The sequence below is a fragment of the Indicator indicator genome, chromosome 19 (genome assembly GCF_027791375.1).
Source record: "Indicator indicator isolate 239-I01 chromosome 19, UM_Iind_1.1, whole genome shotgun sequence".
In the NCBI taxonomy this organism is placed as follows: domain Eukaryota; kingdom Metazoa; phylum Chordata; class Aves; order Piciformes; family Indicatoridae; genus Indicator; species Indicator indicator.
The window spans coordinates 5,999,992-6,025,648 of NC_072028.1; the positions used below are offsets into that span (position 1 = coordinate 5,999,992).

Below are 25,657 nucleotides of genomic sequence, written 5' to 3' on the forward strand. Positions count from 1 at the left end.
CAAATGGCTTAAACAATATGAAGACTTGCATGAAGTACAGTCTGTGTAGGCATACGCTACTGTATCACAGCTATAGCTCTGTGTATTTACTTGTATTTAGAACATAATTTTATGTCTGCTTGCATTATATACGTTTATACTTCAACTTATCTCAGAGAATATTGTATTTCTGTAATGCCTAAGAATTATGGGGATACTAATAAGGAGTTTCATGTTTAAGTTTCCTTCCTTGCTGCTATCAATTTGTATTGTACTTGTAATTGCAAAGCAGAGTTACTTATTTATGTTTTAATTGTGACTTTCACTTTAAATTGAGCTTCAGTAGCCTGTGGAGCAAACCAGCGCTTATGTATAAGCTGAGATGAGTAGGTTGATTGCTCTGCTTTTGCTTGAGTCTAAAAGCTGAGGGCTGAATCTTTGGAGCCCCAAGAACCACTGTCAGATGTAGCAGCGTAGATTCTGATGATGTGCTTGATTAACCTTGCAGCCAGAGAGAACAAGAATGCATGGAATAAAACTCCCTTAATGTAGTACACTGCTGTTCTGGCTGGGTGATGAAGATGCTTCATACATGGATAGTGTGTGTGTGGCCAGACCCTTTCATAGCTCAGTTCAACTTTGGACTATGTTCCATTGATTTGGGGCCCAGAACAAATGCAGTTTGACATTTTTGTGTTCCAGGCACCTAGGTCTGGTCTGGTTTTGTTTCTGTGTGAGTGATCTTAACACTTGAATGGATTGGATGAAGGTAGCAGGATGGATCTTTCTGTTGAATGACCTGTATAGGAATTTAGATATTTTCAACAACCAAGAGTTATTTTGATAGTGCAGTTCTTACTTTGAAATTGTGAAACTTCTGATGACTAAGTAAACATTATTTTTTTTTTCCATCTTTGTTGCAGCCAACTGGGTACATGGAAAACTCCATTTCCTACAGTGCTATTGAAGATGTTCAACTGCTCTCCTGGGAGAATGCCCCTAAGTACTGTTTACAGCTCACGATCCCAGGGGGTACCGTCTTACTGCAGGTACCGTAAACACAGAAGTGTAATTCTCTTTCTCTCTTACTGGGAATCTCCTTTAAATTCTGTTTGCTATGTATGAAATGTTAATTAGATGGACTCAGAAAAGGTAAAGAACTCATTTCTGTCAGATTACCTAACCACCACAAAATTTGCACAGGGTGGTAGCTCTGAAACTCTTCCTGTTGTCTGGCAGTCAGAATGGGAATTTTGGGCTGCAGTGATTAAATCTTCTTGCTGATTTTGTGCATCAAAATAGTGCTCTGTGGCAAAGCACATTGGTGTGGGCCTGGAGCAATTGCATTTTCACATGTAGTCCTGTTCCTGCATGAAAAAAGTTGAAACTGACATCCTTCAGTTCATACAGGAATCCCACAACTTGCACCAGAACTGACAGGCATCTTTTTTTTTTTAATGAAAAATATTAGATCTTCACTGGAAGATACCAGTGTATTTGTGTGGATGTCTACATATGGTAGTTCTCTAAGCGTTGGTTTGAAACAGAAGACACTGTGTTCACATTATTCCAGATTTCCTCATCCACTTGTGAGAATTCCTAGGACTCAGTAAGGTCGTTGCAAGTTGTAGTGACAGAAAACACTCCACAGCACTGAGCTGTGGAACTGCTTTAGAATAGGAAAAGAAAAGCAACTGAAACCCCAGCTGCTTCGTCCCTCGAAAAGTTGAACAGCCATAGTTTAAAATGACTGAATTCAGTCCGTCTTAACACTTACCATAGTTTTCAATATTGTTTCAAAGACAATTTGTTAGTTGTTACCCTTTGGGAATTCACTTTTTCAGTTGAATATGCAGCCATGGCTTCTGTGTTTATGCAGTTCATGTAGGAAGGACTGAAAACAGACCATGTGAGCAATTTCTGCAGAAAATGTGAAGGGGAGATCAGTTTAAACTGTGGATAACTCATGAAAAAATTAAAAAGCCTATTTTTTTTTTTCTTGGAAGAAGTATGAACAGCTTCAAAGAACTGATCATAATAGAGCTTGTGTAGTTGGGTGTGATATCACTTCTGCATAAAATGTAGTCCAGCAGACAAAAAAGATGGGAACATCCTGAATGATACTCTAATGACTGTGGTGACCATGTCTGCTGCATCATTTGCCCAAGAAAATCATGGTACACAGTACACTGATGCATAGTGCACAGTTCAGCATTTCATTATTTTGTGGTACTGAATTGTTTGCTGAAGCTCCTGTAGAGCCACAAAATGTGTGACACCATTTGTATCCAGGGGAGGATTTAGTTAGAGCTCTTCTGAAATGGCTTTATCTGCAGATCATGAGAAAACTAACCCAAGTGATATCATTCCGTAACCCAAGGCTAGGTGCCAAGCTGCTCCATGTTTTCTGTACTATAGACTTCTGTAGAGGCGTGGAACAACAAAGTTGCCTCTGAGTTGGGAAGCCACCATGACTAACAGGAGGTTGTGCTAATGCTAGGTCCAGCTCTCCCTTGCCTTCCTTTCAGACAAGCTGATGGGTCTGTCCATATGCAGAGCTGTTTACCAGCAGCCCAGAGGGCACAGCCCTTCATGTGGTTCCTTTGCTTGGGGTTTGGGATGAGTTTGGAATGTCATAAAAATATCATGAGGGTTCGATGATTTTCAGTATAGGAAATACACTTTTACTCTGAAATGGGTAGAGGTGGACATGGAAAAATTCATGGCCACACAGCCTTTGTGGAGTATATTTCTAAAGCTCCCTTTCATTTACTGCACAGATGTCATCCTGGGGTTTTGCAGCCCTGCAATAGGGGGCTGCAGCCATTCCCCCATTTTAATCTGAAAATGGTGCAGTTAAATTAGTTTGGAATGGCCTGAGAACATCTAACTTTGTGGACTCTCCTGGTGCATAGGTGGCATTGTTGTGCCTTTTCACATGTCCTTGGAGCACATGTATATGTAGCTGCCTCTGCTTGGTGCCTAGGCAATTTCTGTGGCTCAAAATTGACTTAGGTCAATTTTAGGTGTTACTGGGGAGTGTGGGGAGACTGGATTTCAGACAGGCTGCTGCAGGTCCATCAAAGTCCTGCTTCTGTGGTTTGAAAAGCTTCTACTGTGCATGACATTGGGGAAGGGAGGAAGACAAGCTCTGGTTTCCCAACAGCTAGTTTAGGGTCCTCATTATTGGCAAATTCTGCCTTACCTAATCTGTTAAATGAACTAATTAGTAAGAAACCCGATTGTGAAGTTGGATGACTTTGATTTATTTTTGTTTTCCATGTGGTAATTTTGACTCTTCATAAATTTCCTTAGTAGGGGTAACATTGATGTTTATATCTGTTTGAAAACAACTAGTATAGTTACACCTGCCTTTCCAAATTCTGTTTCTAAGTCTTTATTCTGCAGTTTATGGTGGCTGCCTTTACTGGCCTGCTTAATAGGAAACAAGATAAAGTCTGAACCCACAGCACCCTGCTGAGTTTAAAGGAAATTGGTAGGGTGTGCAGACTTTAATCTGGAGCTGCCTGCCATTTGTTTCTTCAAACAAAACCCAGCAAACCAAACAGATAAATAATAACATTTGTGACTAATTAACATCCTAGGGTGGACACTTTGCTGTTTTCTTCTAAAAGATCAGTGTCTTTATGTAACCTCTCAGGAGCTGATAAAGAAGTGGAGTGAGCTGGGCTTCTGTTATGTTTACTGCTGGCTGGCTGTGCAGACAGGATCAGATTACGTTATAACTCTATGGGAATTTCAACATAATTGAAAATACAAACTTGAAAAATATTTTTAGTATGACTTGGTCCTTGGTAGTGTCTCAATTCATCAAATGTGGTTAGATTGGAGAGTGTATAAAAATAGATTTCCCTTATAGAGTTGTAATGTGTAGTCGCAAAGCCAAAACAGTACTAAAAGTTATGCTTAGTGTACTTAAGAAACCAAGATGCAAAAACTGGATTTGTCAAGCAGTAGAGTTCAGCAGATTTTCTTTAGAATGTGTGACAAAGAATCTTAAGTATCCAAAAGACACAGCCAGTGGGGTGTTGGGAAACTGAGATGCTGAGAAATTAGTCCTTGCATACCTCAGTTTTATTTCCAGATTTCCGAGAGACTTCAACATATTTATGGGAAATTGGGACTTCTGATCTTATATAAAATCACTCTGCCCTGCTAGCCTGAGCAGCAGTGTGCTCTGATGTAATGTCCAAATCTAGTATCAGGAAGTGTTAAATAGTGGAACAAGTCAAACTAGTCCAAAACTTGTTCCCAGTGCTGCTTCTTCTGAAGCATGCTTTTGTTGAAGTCAATTTTTCTTTAAAGACTTGATCTAAATGAGATTGATACATATATAGAAATGTTTAAGTGAAGTGTTTTGACTACCCCCTGCCCCCAATTGATTAATTTCAATTGTTTATTTTGATGCATGTATTTGCACATGCTGTATTGTAAATTCTTTAATACTGTGGAATTCTATTGACATGGTTTGACATAAAATGAAACATTTTAGTAGTTCTGAATCATAGGCTTTCCTGGGGTTTTGTGTTTTGGGGTTCTTTTTTTGTGTGTGGGTTTGTGGGGTTTTTTTGTTGGTTTGTTTTGCATTTTGTGGAAAAATCTAAAATTTCAGCTTCTGCTTTGCTGATTTGAAGCAGAAGCAAATTGTGGACAACTGGTGTTTGCCTCAGATGGAAATTAATTTCCAACAATGCTTGTGGGAGGATGCCAGCTTGTGGTGTCAGAGCATCCTTCATGTATTTGTCTGTGTTAGGCATGACAAATGCCACAAGAGAGTCTGAGTCCATGTGAAGTTCTCATCCCCCTGTCTGCTGTCACCGAGGTCTATTTCTGGCTCATTACTGCACAGTAATGAGTCAGGGAAGGAAGAGTGCCTTTCCTTACCTCATCCTACTGTCCTCCCATAGCAATGTTGACCCATCCCAACCTATTTTATCACATGAAGTTTGGCAAGCAGCACTGGAGGTGATGAAGGTCCTCTTAGGAAATCCTATCACTGTAATAGGGGATATTTACCTGAGCTTCAGAGGAGGATTTGGTTCTCAAGCAGCAAACAGCTTAGTCTGAGCTGGGATCACACTGAAAAGTTGTCTTTGTGTGTGTGCTTCCCACTCAGTGTTTGTTGTTTAGGCACAACTGTCTGAGCCACTGATGTGTTTCACTGCCCAGCATTTGGGGATCCTGATCAGCCATTGTGGAAGTCATAGTCTTTTTCTCCTGCCAAATGATGTGGTCTGTGGTCTTTCTGATGAGCAGCAATCAACTGTCAGTAGTTTTTGGCTTTTTTTTTTTTTTTCATTTCTACAATTGAGGTAGCAGGTTCTGATAGAAGGTGTTGCTGAAGCTGGCTTGGAGGTAACAAGTTCTTCAGGCCAGGAAATGGGAGCTAAATTTAGCCTTTGAAGAAGTGTGAGCTCTTCAGTATCAGTCATATTAGGGCCTCCTTGAGTTGGGCTCAACTTCTGTTCTTTTGTCTGCTTTTGTAAAGCACAATGTGTGATTATAGTATTGGGTGGATGATTGTGAAGACGATGCTGCTATTGGTAGTGAAATAACAGGAATAGCCTTTTGAAAGAGATTGAAAACAACTTAGTGTAATTTCACAAGCTGCTTAGCATGAAATGTAGGAAGAGTCCCAGGAAAGAGGCTTTGATATTTCAGTCAGGACAGTACTGCCTGCTTTCCAGTGGTGTTCTTTCTTTCAAATGGGTCCTAAAGTCCTCAATGCTGCCACTTCCATTCCTATCACTAGTGTTGTTTTATTAGTTTCTTGGCAATCAAGTGTAGTGAGAAGGAAAAACAAACAGAGCAGGAAGCCTTGACAAGCACAACAGTCACACGTTCAGCTCTGTGTTTGAGCACACTGTTTTTGCCAGGGAGTCCCCACAGTAAATGTTTCCACTGGATTTTTTAGTAACACTTAATTTCAGTCTCCTTGGAGAACCTGGCTTTTGTTTTAAGTGCAAATCCAGCTGTTGTTGCCAGTGTGGAGAGGTCATGCAAGGACCAGAATCCAGCAGAGATGGGGAATATTTTCAGGAGGATGGCATTTCTAGCAATTAACAGCAAGTCTGTCCATACCTTGAGTTAAGCCAGAGGATTGGCAGATGTCACTTGCAGGCCTGCCTGTGTCGTGGAGGTGCAATGCTGGGATTGAAGGTTTTGTACAGTCTGCATGAGGCAGTGGGGTGTGTGTGTGCCATAGGTCTTTGACTTCCTGCACCCCTGAGCTGCTCTGCTCCACTGTTCCTGTAGCTGATAATAAATTGATACAGAGAAGCCTGCAATATTTTGATTTCCAGTAATGAGTATCAACCAGAGGAAAGCATCACAAAACCCCATCATGCTGACCAGAGAGAAGTGAGGGAGAGAAAGAGAATAAACTCCAAAGAGTTAAAAACAGAATCTGGATCGTCCCACTTACTGCCAAATCTTTTCAGATGAGTAAATCCCTTAAAGGTTATATATGAAGGATGCTGTTGTAAGGATAAATCTCGGAGCTTATTGGTAGGTGGACAAGCCTGTTCGTGTTTTCTTCTGAGTAACACACATGCCAGTAAAAAGGGATGCTGTAGTGCTACTTACTGTTAAAGAAACCCAATAGCATGGCACATGTGGTGGAAATGACAAATACTCTGCTGGTGCTTGTTGCTATGGACCTACTGGTATCAGGGGAGCTGTGACTATTTATATTAGCTGAAGGTCTTCACCATCATTTCTGGAGTGGTTGGTTTCTTGCAGCGTTTCAGGTGTTCTGTTTCTCAACGGCACACAGGTTCTGATTTTGTCTTCTTGTCTGGATGGAAGTTATTGCAGGGGCTGTAACATTGGCACAAAACAAGTGTTTAATTTTCCTATTTTTGTGAGCTAAAAGAAAATCTGCTTTTAAAAAAGTGTGCTGCTTTTTGATGAAGAATTATATTCTTACCCATTGACTAAGAAAGGAAGTCATTTGAGTGCAGCGAAAAATACTTCCCTGTTTGAGCAGAGAGGTAAATTTACGTATGTTGACCAAAACTCTACATACACAGGCATTTAATCTCTTGCACAGTTTTCCTCCTGTGGGCAGTCTTTTGGAAGCTGATGAAGTTAATCCTATGAGCAAAGTTGGTACTGCAGCTGATCCCAGGTGCCTTTTCCTCTCTTGACTGACACCCCAAAAATTAGGATATAAAATCTTTCAGAACACAGTTCCAGGATCAATTCATACTACATACAGTAGAGCTACGAGTAGTTTGAATCTTCTTGCACCTTCTAAGAGCGTTTCTGCCACATTTTCCTGTTTTCTAAAGTACTTCTCTACTATGTTGTGGTTGTGCAAAAACAACCGGAGGCCTTGATTGTGCAAGAAGCTCTGATCAGTTGGATCATGTGGAAGCCACAACCTTGCTAAGGCCATTGCATTTGACAACAAAATTCTAACAGAACTGAGGCCTAAACATGTCAAACACACAGAGGGCTCAAAGTCTTATTTTACATAGACAGGTTATAAATCTCCATTGTCCTTCATTCCTGTCTCTTGGCTATTTGTAACAATGGCAGGCGAAACGTTTCCAGGTTGAATCTTTTGAGCTGGAAAGGTAACTGGAAGATTAGCGGTGCAGAACCGGACCCACTGTGTGGGCAGGGCTGAGGTTAAGGAAAAACTTTCTTTGTGTGGTTAGAATGCCTAAGGAAAGCCTGGTTTAAAGACATTTGTGTCTCATTTTCTCCTCTTCATTGTACCCTGGAGTTGAATAAATACAGTAGGTTATGCCCTCAGCTGGAGTGAAAAAATGTAGCTGTGAGTTCCTGCTAAATGATGACTTCAGCACTGAAGTGCTGGGCTCTGGGAACACACATCAGATAAATCGTGTATGTGCAGCCCCTGTAAATGAATTGTAGTTCCCTCCACTGCTTTACAGTTTGGTGCTTAGCGCTCCTAACTTCAGAAAGCTTTTTGCACAATAACTTGAATGCTTAAGTCAGTCAGTATGTGCAAAGTCTGGATGAGTGCTGACAAGAGCCTGATGGCTCTTCTGTCATCCCTTGGTGAAGCTCCCAGTTCTTTTGGTAGGAAAGAAATATCCCTCTTTAGTCCCTTTCTCAGTGTAAGCCTTAAAAAGAGAAGGGAGGAACAAAGGAGGCTGTGTGAGGGCAAGCTCTTCGTTGTCCTCTGCGAAAGATCCAGCATTTCCTGCACATTGCTGTGGTTTTGCAGCTTGCTGGAGTCAGGCAGGCGGAAGGGTGCACTGGAAGGATTAGTCTTTGGTGCCTGGAGAAGTGGGGAATGCTGGTGTCTCACAGCTCCATCCAGATAACAGTAACTGGGTTAAATGCATTCAGTCTGTCTGTGTTGAACACTCTGGAAAGAGCCCTGGTGAAATGACCGTTGACTTGCCGAGTCCTCTTACCGCTGAGCCCTCATCATTAGTAGAAGTGTGGGGAATCCCTACAGGTCTGTTTTTCCACTTTTATGTTCACTCTGACTTCATTTTATGTGGGAGTGGTCTTGAACAGCAGCCTGAGCTTTAAGGGTTTCTGTTTTTAGAATGGTTCAAGCTCTTAACCTATATCCAGACTCAAGTTTTCTTCTTCATCACTTCTCTACAATAGCTAGCACTATGTAGCTGGTGCTTAGTCCCACACCTTGGAACCTGGTCACTTTGCCAATTTTATTTCTTAAATGCTTTTTGTATATTGCTGCTGTTAAGTTAAACAAGACTTTCCTCTGCTGGCTTTGGCTTTGCCTTTTATAGCATTATTGTTTGTTTTCTTCTTCAGTATTTGCAGTCCACTTTTGTCTCTACATCTGCCTGATGCTGTTGTCCTCAGTAATAGTTTCTGGCATCCAGGTTATGTGAGGCTTCAGTCAGCTGCACACTCTATCTACACGTAGTGTCTTCTAATTATTCATCATGGTTTTATAATCTGTAGCTACTGACATCCCCAAAATAGGAGAATCACACTGAATCACTGAAAGATAGGGGTTGGAAGGGACCTCTGGAGATCATCCAGTCCAACCCCCCTGCCAGAGAAGACTCACCTAGATCAGGTTGCACAAAACAGCATCCAGGCAGGTTTTGAATGACACCAGAGAACAAATTAAAAGTTCTCAACGGCTCCCATTTAAGATTTTAGTGTTTGCTCTTACTTCAGACTTCATTCACTTTTGGTTCAAGTCATGAAATAGTCAGATTCAGGGCCTAAATTAGGCTGACATTTTGCCTGTTTGAGAGAAGTACTTCATCTCCCTGTAACATTTTGGATTTTATTAGTATAAGTAACAATATTTTAGTTTACATAGCTCCCAATTATCCGTGTATGTTTGAAGGAAGTAAGGGATGTATGTCTTGCAGTATTATTGGTGCTGTCTTACTGTACATGCCGAAGCCTAAAAAAAAATTCAGTTTTACTTATTCTTTAGATGACTTTGATGCTATCATTTTTCCTGAAAACAAAAAAAAAGAAAGAAAGAAAAGGAAAAGAACTTTGACTTGAAACTGAATGTGTCAGATAAATCTAGTGGGTTTTTAAAGCATTTTGTCTGGACAAAGATAAATATCTAGGCATATATACGTCATGCCTCTCATGTTAAAAAGGTTTTTCAAGCTTTTTGTGGCAAATTATTTTTTATCTTTTTACTATATTCAAATAAAGGATGAAATCTCTTGAACTGAAATTCAGTTCTGTAACATACAGAGGTAAAAGGTCTGTTTTATATGTTATAAAGCACACATATATTAAATACTGTGTAAATAAAGAAAATAATTAAATATTGGGAATCTGAACTCAATGATTTTACAATTTTCATTGCATGCAAAGGAAAAAAAAAGGCCGGAAAAGAAAAGGCAAGAAAAAAAGAAAAGTTTTTGTTTCCATTTGTAGCAAATTCGTATGCTGATATGGAAAGTTTGTTTTTTATAAACTCTGTGGGCATCTAAGATTGTCTCTGATAGATTTCTTCTGCTTTATTGCTTAAAGAGCTACTGGAGGAGCAATCAATTCTCATTAATATGGAATTAAATAATACATAGTGCACATATAAAAGAGCTTTACTTCATTTAGTTCAGATAAATCAGTCCACATTTGTCTCCCATCTGACCTTGAGATTATTAAACATGGTTTTGGTAACCATGCGATGTTTTAACTTCTAGTGTTCTTGCCATTATCAGTGAACAGAACTAGCATTGGGAAATGAAATTCATTCTGTGGTGTGAGTTTTGAATATTTACCTGCAGAGGTCTTGGGGAGTGAAATTTGTTGAATGATGCTTTTATTTGGAAAAAGTAGATGGTTTTCAGCTGGTGCAGAACCTCACTTTTATTTTTTTGAGATGGATTTATAAGCTATCCTGAAATTTCACTGATCGTGTAAAGTGATTTAAGTGAAGATTGCCCAGCAGCAGCGATGTGATAGAAGTGGAGAAGCCAAAGGGCATCTCTACCCACTCAAATACTTCAAGCTGATGTCACCTTGTTAAGGCACGCATATTTACGTCACTCTAGATCCTTTTATATTTTTTGATACCAAGCCTTTTGACCTTTGGGAGCGTTGAACTATTCCTTCATTGGCTACGAACCTGGCTGCACACTGAGTTTCTGGCAGCTGTGCTTAATACTGACAAAAAGGAGGGCTCGCTGGGAGTGATTATTGCAACATCTATGCCATTGCTGCAAACAGTCTGTGCATGTATCTGCACGTCTGTGTGTGTTGTGCTTTTCACTCTTGTTTTAATAGCGCTGAAAGAGCTGAGATGTTACTTGAATTGCTTTGGGGGCTACCTGAGGAACAGGAGAGAAGAAGGGAAATTAGAATATGGAAAACCCCACCCTTCCTCCTAAAATGTCAACCCATCTTCTTACTGTGCTCTTGATGATTAATAGCAGAGGCAAATGTTCTACAGATATGAAAGGTCTGACCAAGACCTGATTGAAATCAGGGCAGGTTTTTCACAGTCTTTGGGTTGGACACGGTTTCAGGTGAGGTTAATGTTCTGTAAGGTTTTGGCTTAGTATTTTATTTACATTTACACCAATGTCTTTGTGTCACTGGTTTCTGTGGAAATAAACTGGTTATAATGTAAAGTTGTAGCTTTGAGCAAGGAATTTCCCTTACTCTGGTGAGACTGGGGATGAAGTTAGCTGGGGTTATAAAGTTCAGAAGAGCCTCCTGAGCGCAGCCTTATTGGGTTTCGGGCATACATGGGTGATGCGCTTAGTTTTGGCTGAGTGATCTAAAACACAGGTAGAAACTAATGATTCTGTAACTTTTGTTTGTTGCAGGCTGCAAACAGTTACCTGAGGGATCAGTGGTTCCATTCTTTGCAGTGGAAGGTGAGTTCTGCACTTCACTGTCTTCTTTGTCTGGCTCTAAATGTACTTTTTAGCATTTCCTGTTCCATCATTGTAAGAGCCCTGAATGGATAAAGTCTTTTACAGAAAACCTAAATCAGAACATGTATGCAGTTTCAACTTGTTCATGTTGTGAAATGGACAAGTTAACTCATTTCATGGCCCAGCTTTATCAGTGTGTGATTGATTTAAAATAGTAAATAGCCAGTAAATTCACTTTTAAAAGAGAACAGAGATTGGATGCTTTTGGTTTTATACTCAGAAGTGAGAGGTATTGCAAAAGGACTACAGCCTAATCATATCCTCTGGAATCTTGGGATACTTGGGGTTTTTTTGTTTGGTTGTTTTTTCTTTTTTTGAGAAAGTTATTGTAAGCATCAACAATTTGTGTTTATGCTTTAGGATAATTGGAATTTAAAGGCAGTTTGCATTTGAGAGGTCTCGAGCCCTTTCTCATTTTCAGTGTGGACAGTTGACTGATTGCCCCAAGTAAAGGAAGTGGATCACAGTGACAACATTGTCTCTCTAAAGCAGCACATTCCTCATTGAGAACTGTAGCTGCTGACCTTTGGATGGAATCTGTATGGATCTTTGATGCAGTTGGAAACAAGTTTTGGCCAGATGCTGACTATGGTTGTCCCCTTTTGTCTTGTGGTGGGAAACACAAGCAGTAGGTTCTCAGCTCAGGACTTGTCTTCGGCAAGGTTTCAGTGAAGTCAGCCAGGTTGACTGTTGCTTATCAAGATTCCAGCCTGCTGGCAGCAACCACATGTGAAAATACAAGGAAGTCCCTCCCACCAAACTGGGTTTGTTGTAGGTGTGCTCGATAGTTGCAAAATAGTTGTGTGGCAAAAACTACAGTACTGGTGTGCTTTGTATGGTGATCAGTGCCTGGCACAATCATATTTGGAGTGGATCCAGGTTCTTATCAGTAGGAGCCAAGTGTCGAGATCTCCTTTTCCAGACCACTGGCGTAGTCTCCAGCCTGTTACTCTGATTGCCCCAACGAGTGTGGGGCAGTAGTGCTGATAGCAGAAGGCTAGGCTGTGGCGTGGCACTTTATTTTGGCCTCTTGGCAGTATCATTAGCACAATGCTTAGCCAGTCTAGCTTTCTTTGCAGCTCCTGAGGATAACAAAGAGCTTAAAGCATGCAGAGACAGTTTCTCCATGTGGTAGTTATTTTCCCACTTGCTTGTGCAGACAAGGATAATCAGAGAAAGCATGGACAGAAAAAGAAGATGGAATTTGTTTTTCTGCCTTGCCCCAGGTAAAATGTGCTTGGGGCTTGTGTCCACTTCACTCTTTCAATGAGGAGAAAATCAAGGTTGGAGGTGGCTGCTCTGAAAAAACAGTGAAGAGTGGTAAAAGATGCAACCTGGCTCCACCACCACCCACCCCATCAATTAAATGATAAAAAAATTAGCCTAGACAGAATGACCTGGCTTGCTCACATGCCTTTCTTTTGGCCATGGAGAGGGAGCTTTGCTCTGTGGGAGTTGTTTTTAAAGGAGTATTTCTTAAACTTTCCAGTGCTTCTGACCAAGCATCTCATTTTGGAAAACTCTGAGTAATATAACTTGTTGCAAAGTAGAATTTATTTTTGCTTCCTTGCCTCTCTCCCCACCCCCATTAAGTTAGTTTCTGAAAAACAAGTGAAACATTATCTTGATTTGAAAGACCTTCCCTTTACCAAGAATAGCAAGTAGCATTTTCCCATAAGAGCAGTGACAGGGTTTAGTCACTGCCCAGGTACTTTACACTAACAAATTCCTCTTTGCTAAAATGGAGGCAGTTGTGATGGGTTTTGTTTTGGAGTTCAGAGGAAGAGGACCTGGTGACTCTCTGCTCTGTAGTTTGATGTTTGGCATGCTTTAAGTGAGGTCACAACAGAACCAAGAGGCAGACAAGCAGCATATCTAGATGGAGAGTAGTGGAGTACAGTTCTGTGGTCTATTTCAGCGAAGTTTATCCCCTTACTAGCGCCACAGCCTGTGACTTTAAGAGCCAGGTGCCAAGGCTCATCTCACTCCATAATTTGTATGGTTTGATGATTAAGCAGGTAGTGAGGGAACCCACAAAAAACTAGGAAACCTATTCTTCTGGAATGGGCCATTTACACAAAGCACCAGCTGGCAGAGAGATTGCTGCAGCTGTATTATAATTGGGTGGTTGTGCTGATGAATGATATATTTGTCCAGTGGTCTTGCAAATAATAGGTCAAAACATTTCTGCGGGCATGCAGAACGCAGATGCAAGCTGGTGCAGATAGCTGAGGCAGTTATTCAAGGGAAAAACATTGAACAGAGATGAGCTTGCTATTGTTTGTACTCCTGTAGCCGGGAGCATTTTGGGGGTCCAGCTAAACCCAGAACCTCACTGGATGTACACTGGATGTCAGTGGAGCAGGAGACTTTCACTTCTCCTACCTTGCCCAAACGAGGCTGGGGGAGTGTGTTATACAGATGCCAAACTGATATTCTGAGAGTTTTCAGCAGTAGGGATTGCCCCCTGCCTCCTGAATTGCAACAGTGGGAGCAGAGTTGTTTTCTGTCAGTGTCATTCTGGCTTCTTTTCCTGCACTTTGAAGCCTTGGGAGTCAGATGCTGCACATAATATGAGCTACCTGGAAAATGGCTGGGTCCAGTGAATAGCTGTGTTATTAAATATTAAATATTTAATATTAAATATCTTTAGACTCAGGCACATGCTGGTTGTCCTTTGGTCTTGTATGAAGGTGCTAAGGTCTGTGAGAGAGCCTTTAGGTGGTGTAGCTGCAAAGATTAACATGCTGTGGGAATTCAGTTGGCCAGCCAGCAACCTGGAAATAATTTTTGTTCTAGAGGCAGACATTGAAATAAAAATCAAGAATAATAGATGCTACAGATAAACAGAAATAAAAGAAAGCCAAACACATAATTATCCATGTTTTAGATCCAGCTCCAAGAGGTTTTATGTGTCATCCAACTAACAAGCTGTCAGGATGCTTACGCAGCTTTTTAGATGTGACTTTCTCCTTGAATACAGTGCTCATGGAAGAAAGCATGGATGTGGGGACAGACTGTTCCTTATGTAGTGATTTTTTTCTTTGGATTTTCCATTTCACACCCCACTCCCCCCACCAAGGTTTAGTCATAATTCCTCATTTAATCTATCAGTGTGTCTCACAATTTCTGAAGGATTATTGGTCACCTCAGGCTGTTTTTAGAAATCCTGGTTTCCTTCAAGTTACAGCTAAGCCAAACTATCTTTGTCCAGAAAATAAACAGAACAACTTCAACAGGTGTCCAGATCCTCAAACATAAACAGATCCATTGTGTAAGAAATGGTCCTTTCAACCAGGGAGGTTGGATTGAAACCATGATAGGTAATCTTTGGTGTGTGGAAGCTGATAAGTCATAACAGTGTATCAATAAAGATAACAAGGCTTTCTGTGAATATACAGAAGGGAGTAACACATGCAGCTCATTGCCCTTTATGGATCTAGGCTAGATAAGAGTGGTAACCAGCCACTTCTGTAGGGGATGAATACAGCTAAGCTTGGCTTCTAGTAGTTTTGGGACACACACAAATAAGCAAATATGTACCCTTGGCATTTTGCCAGACAGTATCCATCTGCTTTGTTGCTTCTTTTTATCTTGCTGTCTTTAGGCTAAGGGCTTCCTGTGTATTTGTACAGTGTCTAGCACATAGAGGGACCATCCTCTGAAGAAAACGTTGAGCCCTACTATACCACATGCCTAAAGTATTAGTCATTAAAAGACCCTCTTGACTGATTTAGTACCATGTTGCACTTGAACTATAAAAGAGACGCCAGTGAGGTTTTCTCCAGGGCTTTTTAGGTCTTGTCTTACTGTAGACAGTATAGGTAGAGGTTGCACACAGCATGCTGAATTTTCCGGCGTGCTTGATCATATACTCTGAGCACCATCCTCGCTGCGGGATGTGGGTTGCTTGTGTTTTCTAGTTAGCTGAATGATGCAGCAGTGAAACATGTCAGTTGATAGCCTTTGGGAAAATGTCCTGAACTGACACAACACAGAAAGAACAGATCTAGGTCTGCAGTAAGACACAAAGCATGACTCAAGCTGAGCTTTGTGTGCCTCTGACCTGGATCTTCTAGAAAGGCTTGCCTATACCTTGCCTTTCCTACAGATGCTATTAAGCAGTCCTTGACTGTCCCCTAATGAGTAGTGCTGCTTATTAGGGGTTTTCCCCATCAGTTGGCATAGACAGCATAAATGTGTTAACTGTAGAATTGTTTAGGTGAGAAGGGACCTTTGTGCATCATGCAGTCCTCTCTGAACCAGCACTGTCCTACTTCTCACTCAATGTGAGGTGCCTGAGAGCCTGTATAGCTGAGCTGTGAAGCCCCAAACAAGCAGTTTGTGATCTCAGAAGTGCTGGGTGGAAGGGAGCTGCCTGTGCTTGTGCACATCCCTGCCTTGCAGTCAACAGTCACATTACCTTTGCTTTAGAATTTATTTTCTACACAGATGCTATGTTGTGATTCCCATATATTGGGAAACTGGAACACCGCTGTCATTTGGAATTTGCAAACATTTTGCATTGAATGCTGAAACAAGCAATGTTGGCTTTCATTCAAGAGCTTCAGGTTTTGATTAATACTTCTCTGGTTCTCATAGGGGAGTGTTGTATTCTGTGCTTTCAGGAAGCAGGTACTTCCATGCATGAGCAGCTTTATTAATTGCAAAGGGCTTCACTGTCATATAAAGTCACCCTTAACGTGAATGATGATATACTCTCTGGTCTTTACCGTGTCCAGCGTGTGAATACCTTGTTTATTAGTCCTGAATATTTTTTTTATACTGGTCTTTACTGTGTCCAGAGTGTGAATTCCTTGTTTATTACTCCCAAATATTTTTTATACAATAGGTGTGGGTGAGTATATTTTTTTTTGTTTCTAATGGTGAAAGTTCAGAGGGAGTTATTTTTCTGTGCTTTAAAACTGTAAAAAATGAAGTTGAGAGAAGCTGTTCTCAAACGTGTGGTAAAGCCTTCGTTGTGTAAAGCACCTTTAAGGTTTTGTCACCATGGAAATGATTAAAAATAGTGCTGATACAGGAGTGGGGTTTGTATAGAATTTAAATTATGACATTAAAGAAATTGATAGCCTCAAAACTATGAGATCAGGCAAAAAAAATCACATTGGTTATGGTTAAAAGAACCCATGTCTGTAATGTGTATTTAATCACCTGGTTTATGAGCTGAGAGAGGAAGCTTTGATACCCTGTAACAGTGCAGTAGGCTTGAGCTGTACTGCATGGTGAAGATATTATTCAAAGAGCTCAGCAGTTCTTTGGAGTGGCAGTTCCTGGACTTCGACCCTCTCCTTGGTGGTTTCACAGCACACACAACTGTTATTGTCTTAGCTGCTTCTTTGCTTTCTTTAGCTGAAAACCAGAGGCATTTTCACAGAATGCAGAAGTTCCCATTTTCTGTTATTTTGAGGTTAAACAATAGATTGTGATCATACAATTAGGCCAACTGTGGATTGTTTTCTTTCTTTGCATTTTTTCTTTTTCCTTTTGTGTTTGTGTATGAGTCAACAGTATATTGATGGAAACCTATGCTGTAGGATTAAGTTTTGCTTTTCAAAGCCTTAGGACTTGGACACAAAAGTTTTGGAGGAGCAAATTTCTTGCTTGGACAGATAAATGGCAGCCCACAAGTTTTTGTCTGATGGCTTTACTCTTCCCAGTACCAGTTGTGAGAGACCATGAACAAGATTTTAAGATAGCCAGGGCCTCCTCCCTGCAGGACTTTGAGCATCCTGATAGAGTTTCAGACTCAACTTTACAAACCGTAGGGAACAGATGCAGAGTCCAAGTAGTGTTAATGGATCTGGGTTACCAGGAAGAGAAGCTGGTACCAATTGGAGCTTTCCAATGGACCACAGTGGTCCCTCTCATAGTTAGGTCAATGTTTACTTCCAAGATTCATTCTTCTTTTGTATTTGCAAGATAATGTGAAATGCAGCTGGGGCTCTTCATCCAGTGACAAACCCTTGCTCTTCATGCGGTGATTGATAACTCTGCCGGGTCTGTAGTCTGAACAACCTTGTTGCAAATCCACTTCTTCATGAACATGTGAAGTTCATTGACTCTCCCATTTTCCTGCACAGGTTTGACAGTCTCAGACCATCTGTTACCTGAAGTAACGTGAAAAATCTTGGCCTTGTTTTCTGTTGCTGAGATCTTGGTTTGCTAGAAGTAGTAGGAGAATGGCATTGATCTCACTTTGGGAAGTGGAAATGCATAGGTGAAAATCAGACAAGATGTTAACAGAATTTTTTTTTAATTTTAATGGTGCAGTTTAAAGATCTGTATCAAGTAGAGTGGTTAGGTTATTTTAAGCTTTCATTGCTTTTGCCTTAAGAAAAGACCTCCTTATTTCTGGGGAACATTGGGGCAGGTTCCTCCCATAAGATACATCTGCAACAGTGGCAGCTGATCACCCTCTGTGCTCTGCATTGGCTCAACATGAATCACTTTAAATCTGGGACTTGCATATCTGTGTCAGCACAGCACTTTGTCCAGCCAGAAGAGGCTCTTGGCAACATGCTGAGATAGATGCCAGCCTGGATGGGAGCTGCTGCTCTGAGCTGCTCTGCCCTCATCCAGCCATATGTCTGCTTGGTTTGTATACCCATAGATTTCTCCTGCATTGCCAAAACAGGCTTTTTTAAGGAGACAGAACTCGAGCCAATTAATAGCCTAGTAGTGAAATTTGAGTTGAAACTAGATAGTTATTTTCCGTCTTGCTTTCGCTATGTCAGGACCAGCCCTAAATTTTCCCCTCTAGACTTGGATGCTATCCTATGCAAACTAATATTAGGTCTGAAGATAGAGGGGTGTCAAAACCAGCTGAATAAACAGGTCAACTTCTTATTGTGTACTTAGGTCTCAGCTCTAAAGAGGAGTAAATACAATTGCTGGAGTATGTTGTTTCTCAGGAATGCTGAACTGCTGGCCAAGAGGGATTCTTGGTTTTGTCCTGGTAAATTGCTCCTCTGCATTATTCCAGGAGTGACCTTGTGACTAATTCTTTGCAATTTGGGCCTTACAGGTCATGGTGACCACTAGTTTCACTAAATTACAATTTCTCATCTGTAGCAGTGATAACTTAGAGCTGCACCAAAACGAGTCTCTTGGTTAGGTTCCTAGCTGCAGAAAAATCTGTTTTCAAGAGATCTCTTATGAAGACAGGGCAAAATTGGTTCTCTTTCCCGGCAGTGCAGTCACCCTCCTCACGTGTTGCATTGGGTGTGAAAACTGAACTCTGGGAATTGACACATGCTAAGTGCCTTGTTAAGCTGCTGTCATGGGGCCCAGTTCTGTATTATGGACATTGTGAGGATTCTTGGTGTCAGAAAATCTACACGAGCCTGAAGGAGCAAAGGGGATCTAAGTGTTGTTTTAAATGTCTTTCTTCTTGCACAGCTTTGTCCTTGCATTTATTCCTTCTAATAAAATGAGTGTTGAGTGCATCCTAGTATACATAATGTATTAGAGGATTATGAAACTGCTGCCAACACAACCCCCCCTGAAACAGTACATTTCAAGTGTCACAGCCTGTATTGTCTGCTCCAGCTCTTGCTGTAAGTCACATGTTCATCTTGTCTGTCAGACCTCCTTGTCTTTTTTTTTTTCCCCCAGGATAATGATTGTTTCATAATGAAACAAAAAGTATCAGAAAACAACACTAGTGAAAATAATGCCTGTCCTCATTCGTAAGCCATTGCATCACAGCTACTTACCACTGCCTGCTCTCTGCTGATCTTTACTGTAGAATGTAAGATGGCAATACTAGATGAGGCTGTGTGACCAGAGGCAAGATCCATCAAGGACAGTGAAACCGTTGTTAGTGACTTGCACCAGTGAGGTGGGCAGTGGTTCCCGTAGCACCTCAGTGATCTCTGATCCTCTGGAGGAAGCTTGCCATGGGATCAGAAAACTGAATGCTGTGAGACTTGGTTCATCAGCGCAGCCTTTGTGAAAAGGAGAAAGAAAACAAGCAAATAGCAGAGCTTCAGTGGCGTTTTGGTAGGCTAAAGAGTTGCAGGAGGTTTGGGGGTTTGTGCTGATGTGGCACAATAAGATGCAGTATAAAAACAGAACAAAGTGATGGGACTGTTTCAGATGCAAATGCTGCTCTGAAATCTGGTATCTCCCTGTGAGAAACTGGAACATCCAGAGCTCCAAAGCCCAGTGATCTGAAGATGGAAATACCCTGCCTTTCTGCATCCCTTTTAAGATGCTTGCAAGCATCACATCAGTATCCAGTATCTGTGCTCTCCCTAAGGCTCTGCAGCTGCCTTCTGACACAGACATGTTCCTTGAGCCGTGCACATCTCTCTTGCTGACGACATTGATGATGCAGGTGCACAAGAGAGAGAAGCCAATTTCAAAGCCATTTATGGTGCTGAAGAGCTAGAAACTCAGTAAAATAATATATTTGCCTAGGAGGAGAAAGTGAAACAGGTGAAATGTCCATTTGGAAGGTTCTGCTGACGGGTGAGAAGGGAGGAGGGCAGGAGAAGCTGAGGGTGCCCACTGCTAGCAGTGCAAAGTAATAAGGCAAAGGGATGACGTGGCTTTTTAATCCAGTTTGCATATCTGGGAAGAAATAATTGCTTTGTGTGCTCCTCAGTGCTGCCTAAGCTTACTGGCATTTCCTGCAAAGTAGAAAGGGGATAGATTATCTTTCAGAGATTATTTTTTGTTAGCAGTTACTACAATGTGTAGCCTTAGTAGCTACTTTATACCAAATTGAGATGGTTTCTCAGGTGGCAAGTTCTTCCAATCAGAATTCTCACATGCCTGAAATTACTGGTGTATGTTTTGCAGCCTTGCAGATGAGGCAGCATCCTGTTTTCCTGGTAATGACCAGCTCTCTCATGCTTGAGTGGGATCTGAAGGGTGTAGAGTCAGTGTGGGGTTTTCTGCACAGCAGGTATGCTGCCTGGCCATTTTCCACAGTGGCCTTGCACACAGCTTTCCCTTTGGCAGACCTGGTCAAAGTGCAGTGACGATAAGATTGTGCTTTTTTTCCTACACGCTATATCTCTTCTCTGCAGTAGCAAAGTCATTTATTCCCACCACAGGCTGAGGGCTGGTGAATGCCAAGGACTAAACACAGCCATCATGTGTAGAATATAAAGTGTGTGAATGTTAAAGGTATTAGGAACCAGGATCAGTTCAGCTTGTGTCAGAGGCACTCAGTAATGGTAGGTCTCTACACATAAAGCACACAGCAAGGACCACATCTAGGTGGCAGTTAATATCGCAGTGCTTTGTGTCTTCTGCTTTCTATTTGATGCAAGCTAAACTTCACAGGCATACAGTGTCTGCTATAGTTTCTTTAATGCTATTTCCAGCCTTACACTGCAGTGCAGTTAGTCCACTGAAGGTTTTGTAGAGAATAAAATGTATATGATACACATATTTCTGCTTTTCATCTAGTAGTCTGCCATTTTGTTTTGTTTTCAAATGGAACGATTTTGCTGAGTCCAGCTCTTGCTGCATAATCCTAAATACAGGAGCACATCAAACTCACACCCCTCAGGAAACTGTAGGTTGTGCCAGAACACAGATCCTGATGTCCACACAGTGTCCGTGTTGAACATTTGCTGCTCTGGAGAAAAGGGCCATAAATGCTGCAGCAGGCAGCAGTGAGGTCCTGAAAGAGGAGGAGGTAGTTGTGCCTAAACATGTTTGAAACCTTCCCTCTGATGATGAGTCAGAGGCTTGTTAAAGTGCTGTAGATCAAGCAGGGTGACTGGCTCCTCCCTGATTGTGTGAGTCCAGCAGCTTTGATGTAAAGATTTTCTCCCTCATGCTTCGTAAGAATGTAAAGCAATTCAGGAGGGTTTGTAACCCCCTCCAACCCTGCACTTAGGGTAGATCTTTCTTGTATGCGTGGGACAACTGTTGTACTGAAGTTGTTGAGGCTTTTCCTCCTGTCCAACATCAGGAGGAAGAGATACTGTGTGACTTTTGCTTAAAAAACCAAACCAAACCTAAGAACAAACCACTCAAATGACCATGGACAACATCATCTTTTTTTTTTTTTTAAGTATTTATTCTTCTGGGGAGATGCTGCATGTGATTTGCAACCCAAGATTGCAGCTGTGTCTCTACCAACACATTTTGCACATAGGGAGTGGCTTGTGCTCCTGCTAGAAATGTATCTGCAGTCATAGTGAAATTCCGCATAGCCAAAGCAACGTTAAAAACAAACCCCAGCCTGGCTCCAGCACGAAAACTACGGAACAGCAGTTGCTGTGTGCAGGATGAAAGCTGATGTATTGCCAACCTGAAGTGTAAAGCTGGTGCTGGAACTGGGGCCTGAAGAATGGGAGTGTTTGCCAAAAGGAAATGGAAGCAGGGATGGAGGGTTTCGGGGAATGCATCAAAGTCGGCCGTGCCAAAAAGCTTCTCCCCTGTGGACAGGTCTGATTACGCCAGAAGCTGCCTTAGCCTGTGCAGAGTGCAGCTGGAGCCACGCTGGGGCTTTTGCTTTTCTAGCTGGGAAAGTGGCATCTCAACTGCATGGCTGAGGGAGAGATGAGTTTGGATGGGCCAGCTGTGCTCCTTTACGCAGGGATTTGAGAGAGAGGCAAAACCAAAGCCCAGCAAAACCCCTCAAAAACAAAGCCCAGTTGCTCTTGCTTGATAGTGGGATGGTCTGCCAAAGATGACCTCTTGCCTTCCCTCTTAGGGGACTAGAAGAAGGCCACAATTTTTTAATTACTTTCAGGTTTTAGAGGTGCACTCACTGTATTTGCATGTAGGTTTGTATTCAGTGGAACCCATAAATTTAATATCTGCTTGCCCAGTGATTTTATTTTTTTTTTTCCTCCAGAGGGAATAGCCTTCCCTTCCCATCCTCTCATCCCCCTTGTTGCTGAAGAATATCTTTGCAGTAGTCTTGATCACCCACCAGAAGGGTGGTCAGTCAGGTGACAGCTGTGTGCAAAGGAGGTGGACATACATATGTAGATACATAATATGCTTCAGGAGCAAGTTCTAAAATGCATTGATACCACAGCTGTCTAGTGTCATGCTGGGAGGTGAGTGAGGAGGCTGCTCTGTGAGCTCCCTGGTCCCAATTCCACTTTGCCCTTCTCTTGATCCAAGCAGAAGTGTCTTTTGTCCCTTTTAAAATTTTGTTTATTTCAGCATTCTTTTACTTTGCCAGTGGTACTGTCCCAGTGGTGTCTGAGCAAAGGACAAACTCTGTGCCTGTGGGAAGTATCTGGGTGGTTGTTCCAGCTGGTGCATTAGTAACAGCTGAACCCACGCCACCACTTGCTGAACCCACTGAACTCTGCCAGCTCTGAAGCAGTGCTGATCTGAGAGTTTGTGTGTTCCTGCTGGGATTAGCTGAGGTCTGGAGCAAGGTGGTAGACACTGGTGGGGAAAAAAAAAGGTGAACAAATGTAGACTGAAAAAGAGGGGGATGGGAAGACATTGCACAGTAATAGCTTACCAACATTCTCTTGCTTGTTGTGGCTCCAGTGCGTGTCGATGGTGCTTTTACTTCAGGGTGCCATGATCTAGCAGTTACCCTGGAGGCCTGAGAATCAGAAGACCTCAGTTCTGCTCTGGACCTGATGCACCATATGACCTCAAGGAAATCACCTTGGTTTTCTTGCTCTGTTTCTCCTTCTTGCTTTTAATCATCAAGACTGTGAGCTGCTCAGGGCAGAGACTGCCATATGATACATTTATTCAGAGCATAGATTCCTGGGTGCCGAACTCAGTGCAGTAAAACAATGGCAATTTCATCAAGATCTTTTTTATATGAATTGGCAAAACCTGAAGGTTTATTTAGAGCTTAACTGAGTGAGAATCAGGAACTGTCTACCTTGTAATATTTCCCGTCAGTTCTCTGGCCTGTGGCAAGGAGCTTGTGGGCAAGTGAGCCTCAACCAAAGCAACTGTGTTCAGAGAAGCAGACAAAGCAGAGAAGTTGATGCACTTCAGCATTTAGCGCTGAGTAAAATGAAAACATGGTAGAGTGGAAAATTCTGCTGCTGCTGTTTTGTAACTGTTTCAGAGAGGTTGCGCATTAGTCTTGCTGTGAAAAACCTTCAGAAGGTCTTGAAAAGTTTGATTACTGCAGTATGAGCAGCCTGTGAAATCCACGATTTGGAAAAGCTTCTCTGATTTTGGCCTGGCCCAGACCTTTTAGCCTAGAATGGAACTTTTTATAGATTTAGACTTTTCAGCTAAGGTTGGGGGGGTTTTGTTTGGTTGTTTTTTAGTGTTTGTTTGTTTGGGGTTTTTTAAAATTTAATATTGTTAAATTAACATAGTGCAGAAGGCTTCCAGTGGATCCACATGGTGATTTAAGCCCATCTCTGGCTCTCAGGGAAACTTGTTAGCAACGAGTTGTTCTTACATACTATTCAAGAACACTATGACGTTAAGTGATGCCTGCTAGTGTTTAAAGCAGCATATGGATCTAGGGGATGCCATACCATCTTTTTTATTCATGAAGGTTACGAGTTAATAGACAAAATGCCAGCAGATGGTGCTGAAGAATACATGGTACAGCTCCTGGACTTTGTAGGACAAACCAAGCGAGTGTGTTGAACATAGCAACCAACTCTTCCTCTTTCTTGTTAAACAGGGTTTTAACAAAATGTTCGAAATGCAGTGGAGAAAACCATTCTGGTGTCTGCTGTCTGTGGTTTTTTCCCTTTGTATATCTGCATCTAGGAAGAGGTGCCTCCATTTTACACAAGCACCATCAACATGAAACTGTAACACTAGCTTGGCTTAGCCATCCCCGCAATGAGCTGGGGAGGACCTCTGTGCGGGAGGTTGACCTTTTCCCTTTTGCTGGAACTGTCCTCGTTGCTCAGCAAGAAATAAACAATTGCTGGCACACACAGCCCTCAAAGTCAGTGTATGTTCCTGCAGTAGCTCCAGTTTCTCCAATAAAGAAGTGATTAGTTGTGTGCCATTGCGCAGTAGAGGGCTGAAGAGCAGAGAGCTAGAATTGAACAGGCCATTCTGGATGATGATTGGCAATTAATTTTTTTAATGCAATGAAGATAGTATTTGCCAACGGGAAGACAACTTCCCAAGAGTACAGAACATTTCCTGACCATGAAGGACAGGGACAAACAGGGATGAACTTTGGTCATCAAGAAGGCTAACTTCACATCTTTCCCTTTTTGGATCAGCTGCGCCGGCTGCTTTGAGATGTTCCTGTCATGAAAGAGCTTGCTAGGGCTGAAAAAGGCAGTTGTTCCATGCTGTCCCATTTTGTGCATTAGAGTCTATTTAGAGAGATGTTAACTACATCATGATTATCATCCTTGTTCAAGGAAGTGGTGTATGAGCAAGGGCTGCAGGATGAGGCCATTATAGGATAGAAAAACATATGAGGATGTAACTCAAAAAAGGCTAAAATTTCCTAGGCTCTCCTGAACTTTCTGTTCACAAAAGTGTTCAGGAGCTTTTAAGCTGATGGGAAAACCCACTGCTTACAGACTTTTGTCACATTTACTTGCTTAAGAACGCTAGGAAAGTAATTTTTCTCATATGAACTTCAATTTGTCCTCCTCTAAAATAGCACCGAGACTTAGGTCTTTAGGTTTCTGCAAGACTTAATTAATTAGAGTGATTTGAGAATGAAGGATGCACTGTCAGTGTCACCTATTCCCTATGCTGCTGCTCCTAGGTACTTAATAAATTCCGTGGTTTTGCTTTTAAAGTCAGCATACCAAGATTTCGGCATGCCGCTAGCCGCGCGGTTCTGGCTGGTCAGTAACCAGGAGGGTCGAATTCCAAGCTGGCATGTGTCATTTTCACTCACATAAATTGTCAGGGGGGCTGCTGCTTTTAGCGAAATCCCACTGAAACTGGATTCCCGCTCCAGTATTTTTCTTGTACGTGCTGTTAATGACGAATGTCGTGTGAGCATTTTCAGCAACCGAAGGCATCTTCTTGTACACCTCCACACAGAGGGGAGCACCCTCCTCGCACGTGTTGACGTGCCTCTTCCCCCATACGGGTCTTTACCAGGCAGCTTTGCTTTTAAGCTTGTGAGTGATTGTTTCTCCTTGCTCTGGAGTCAGTGCAGGTAGAATAGAGCAGATGGCTAAGTGCTTGCTGATACACAGCAAATTGGCTTCTGTTACCTACTGATAGGTTTCAAGCTTTAATTGAGGCTTTCAGCAAGGCGCTGAACAGTGAAAAGCATTCTGCTGAGAAAAACAGCAGTGTAACCATGGGCAAAGGTTCAGGACAGCAGAGTTCAAGCCTCTTGGGGATGGCTTCTCAATTTA

At 41.9% G+C, this 25,657-nt stretch overlaps 1 protein-coding gene across 1 annotated transcript in view; it reads left to right on the forward strand.

Annotated features, from left to right (window-relative positions):
* The window catches only part of CMIP (c-Maf inducing protein), a 133,956-nt gene that overhangs the window by 70,740 nt on the left and 37,559 nt on the right, over positions 1 to 25,657 (forward strand). The window contains exons 2-3 of the mRNA XM_054389606.1: positions 903 to 1,028; positions 11,265 to 11,315. Of these exons, the coding sequence (XP_054245581.1) occupies positions 903 to 1,028; positions 11,265 to 11,315 (177 nt within the window). The remainder of the gene's footprint in view (positions 1 to 902; positions 1,029 to 11,264; positions 11,316 to 25,657) is intronic.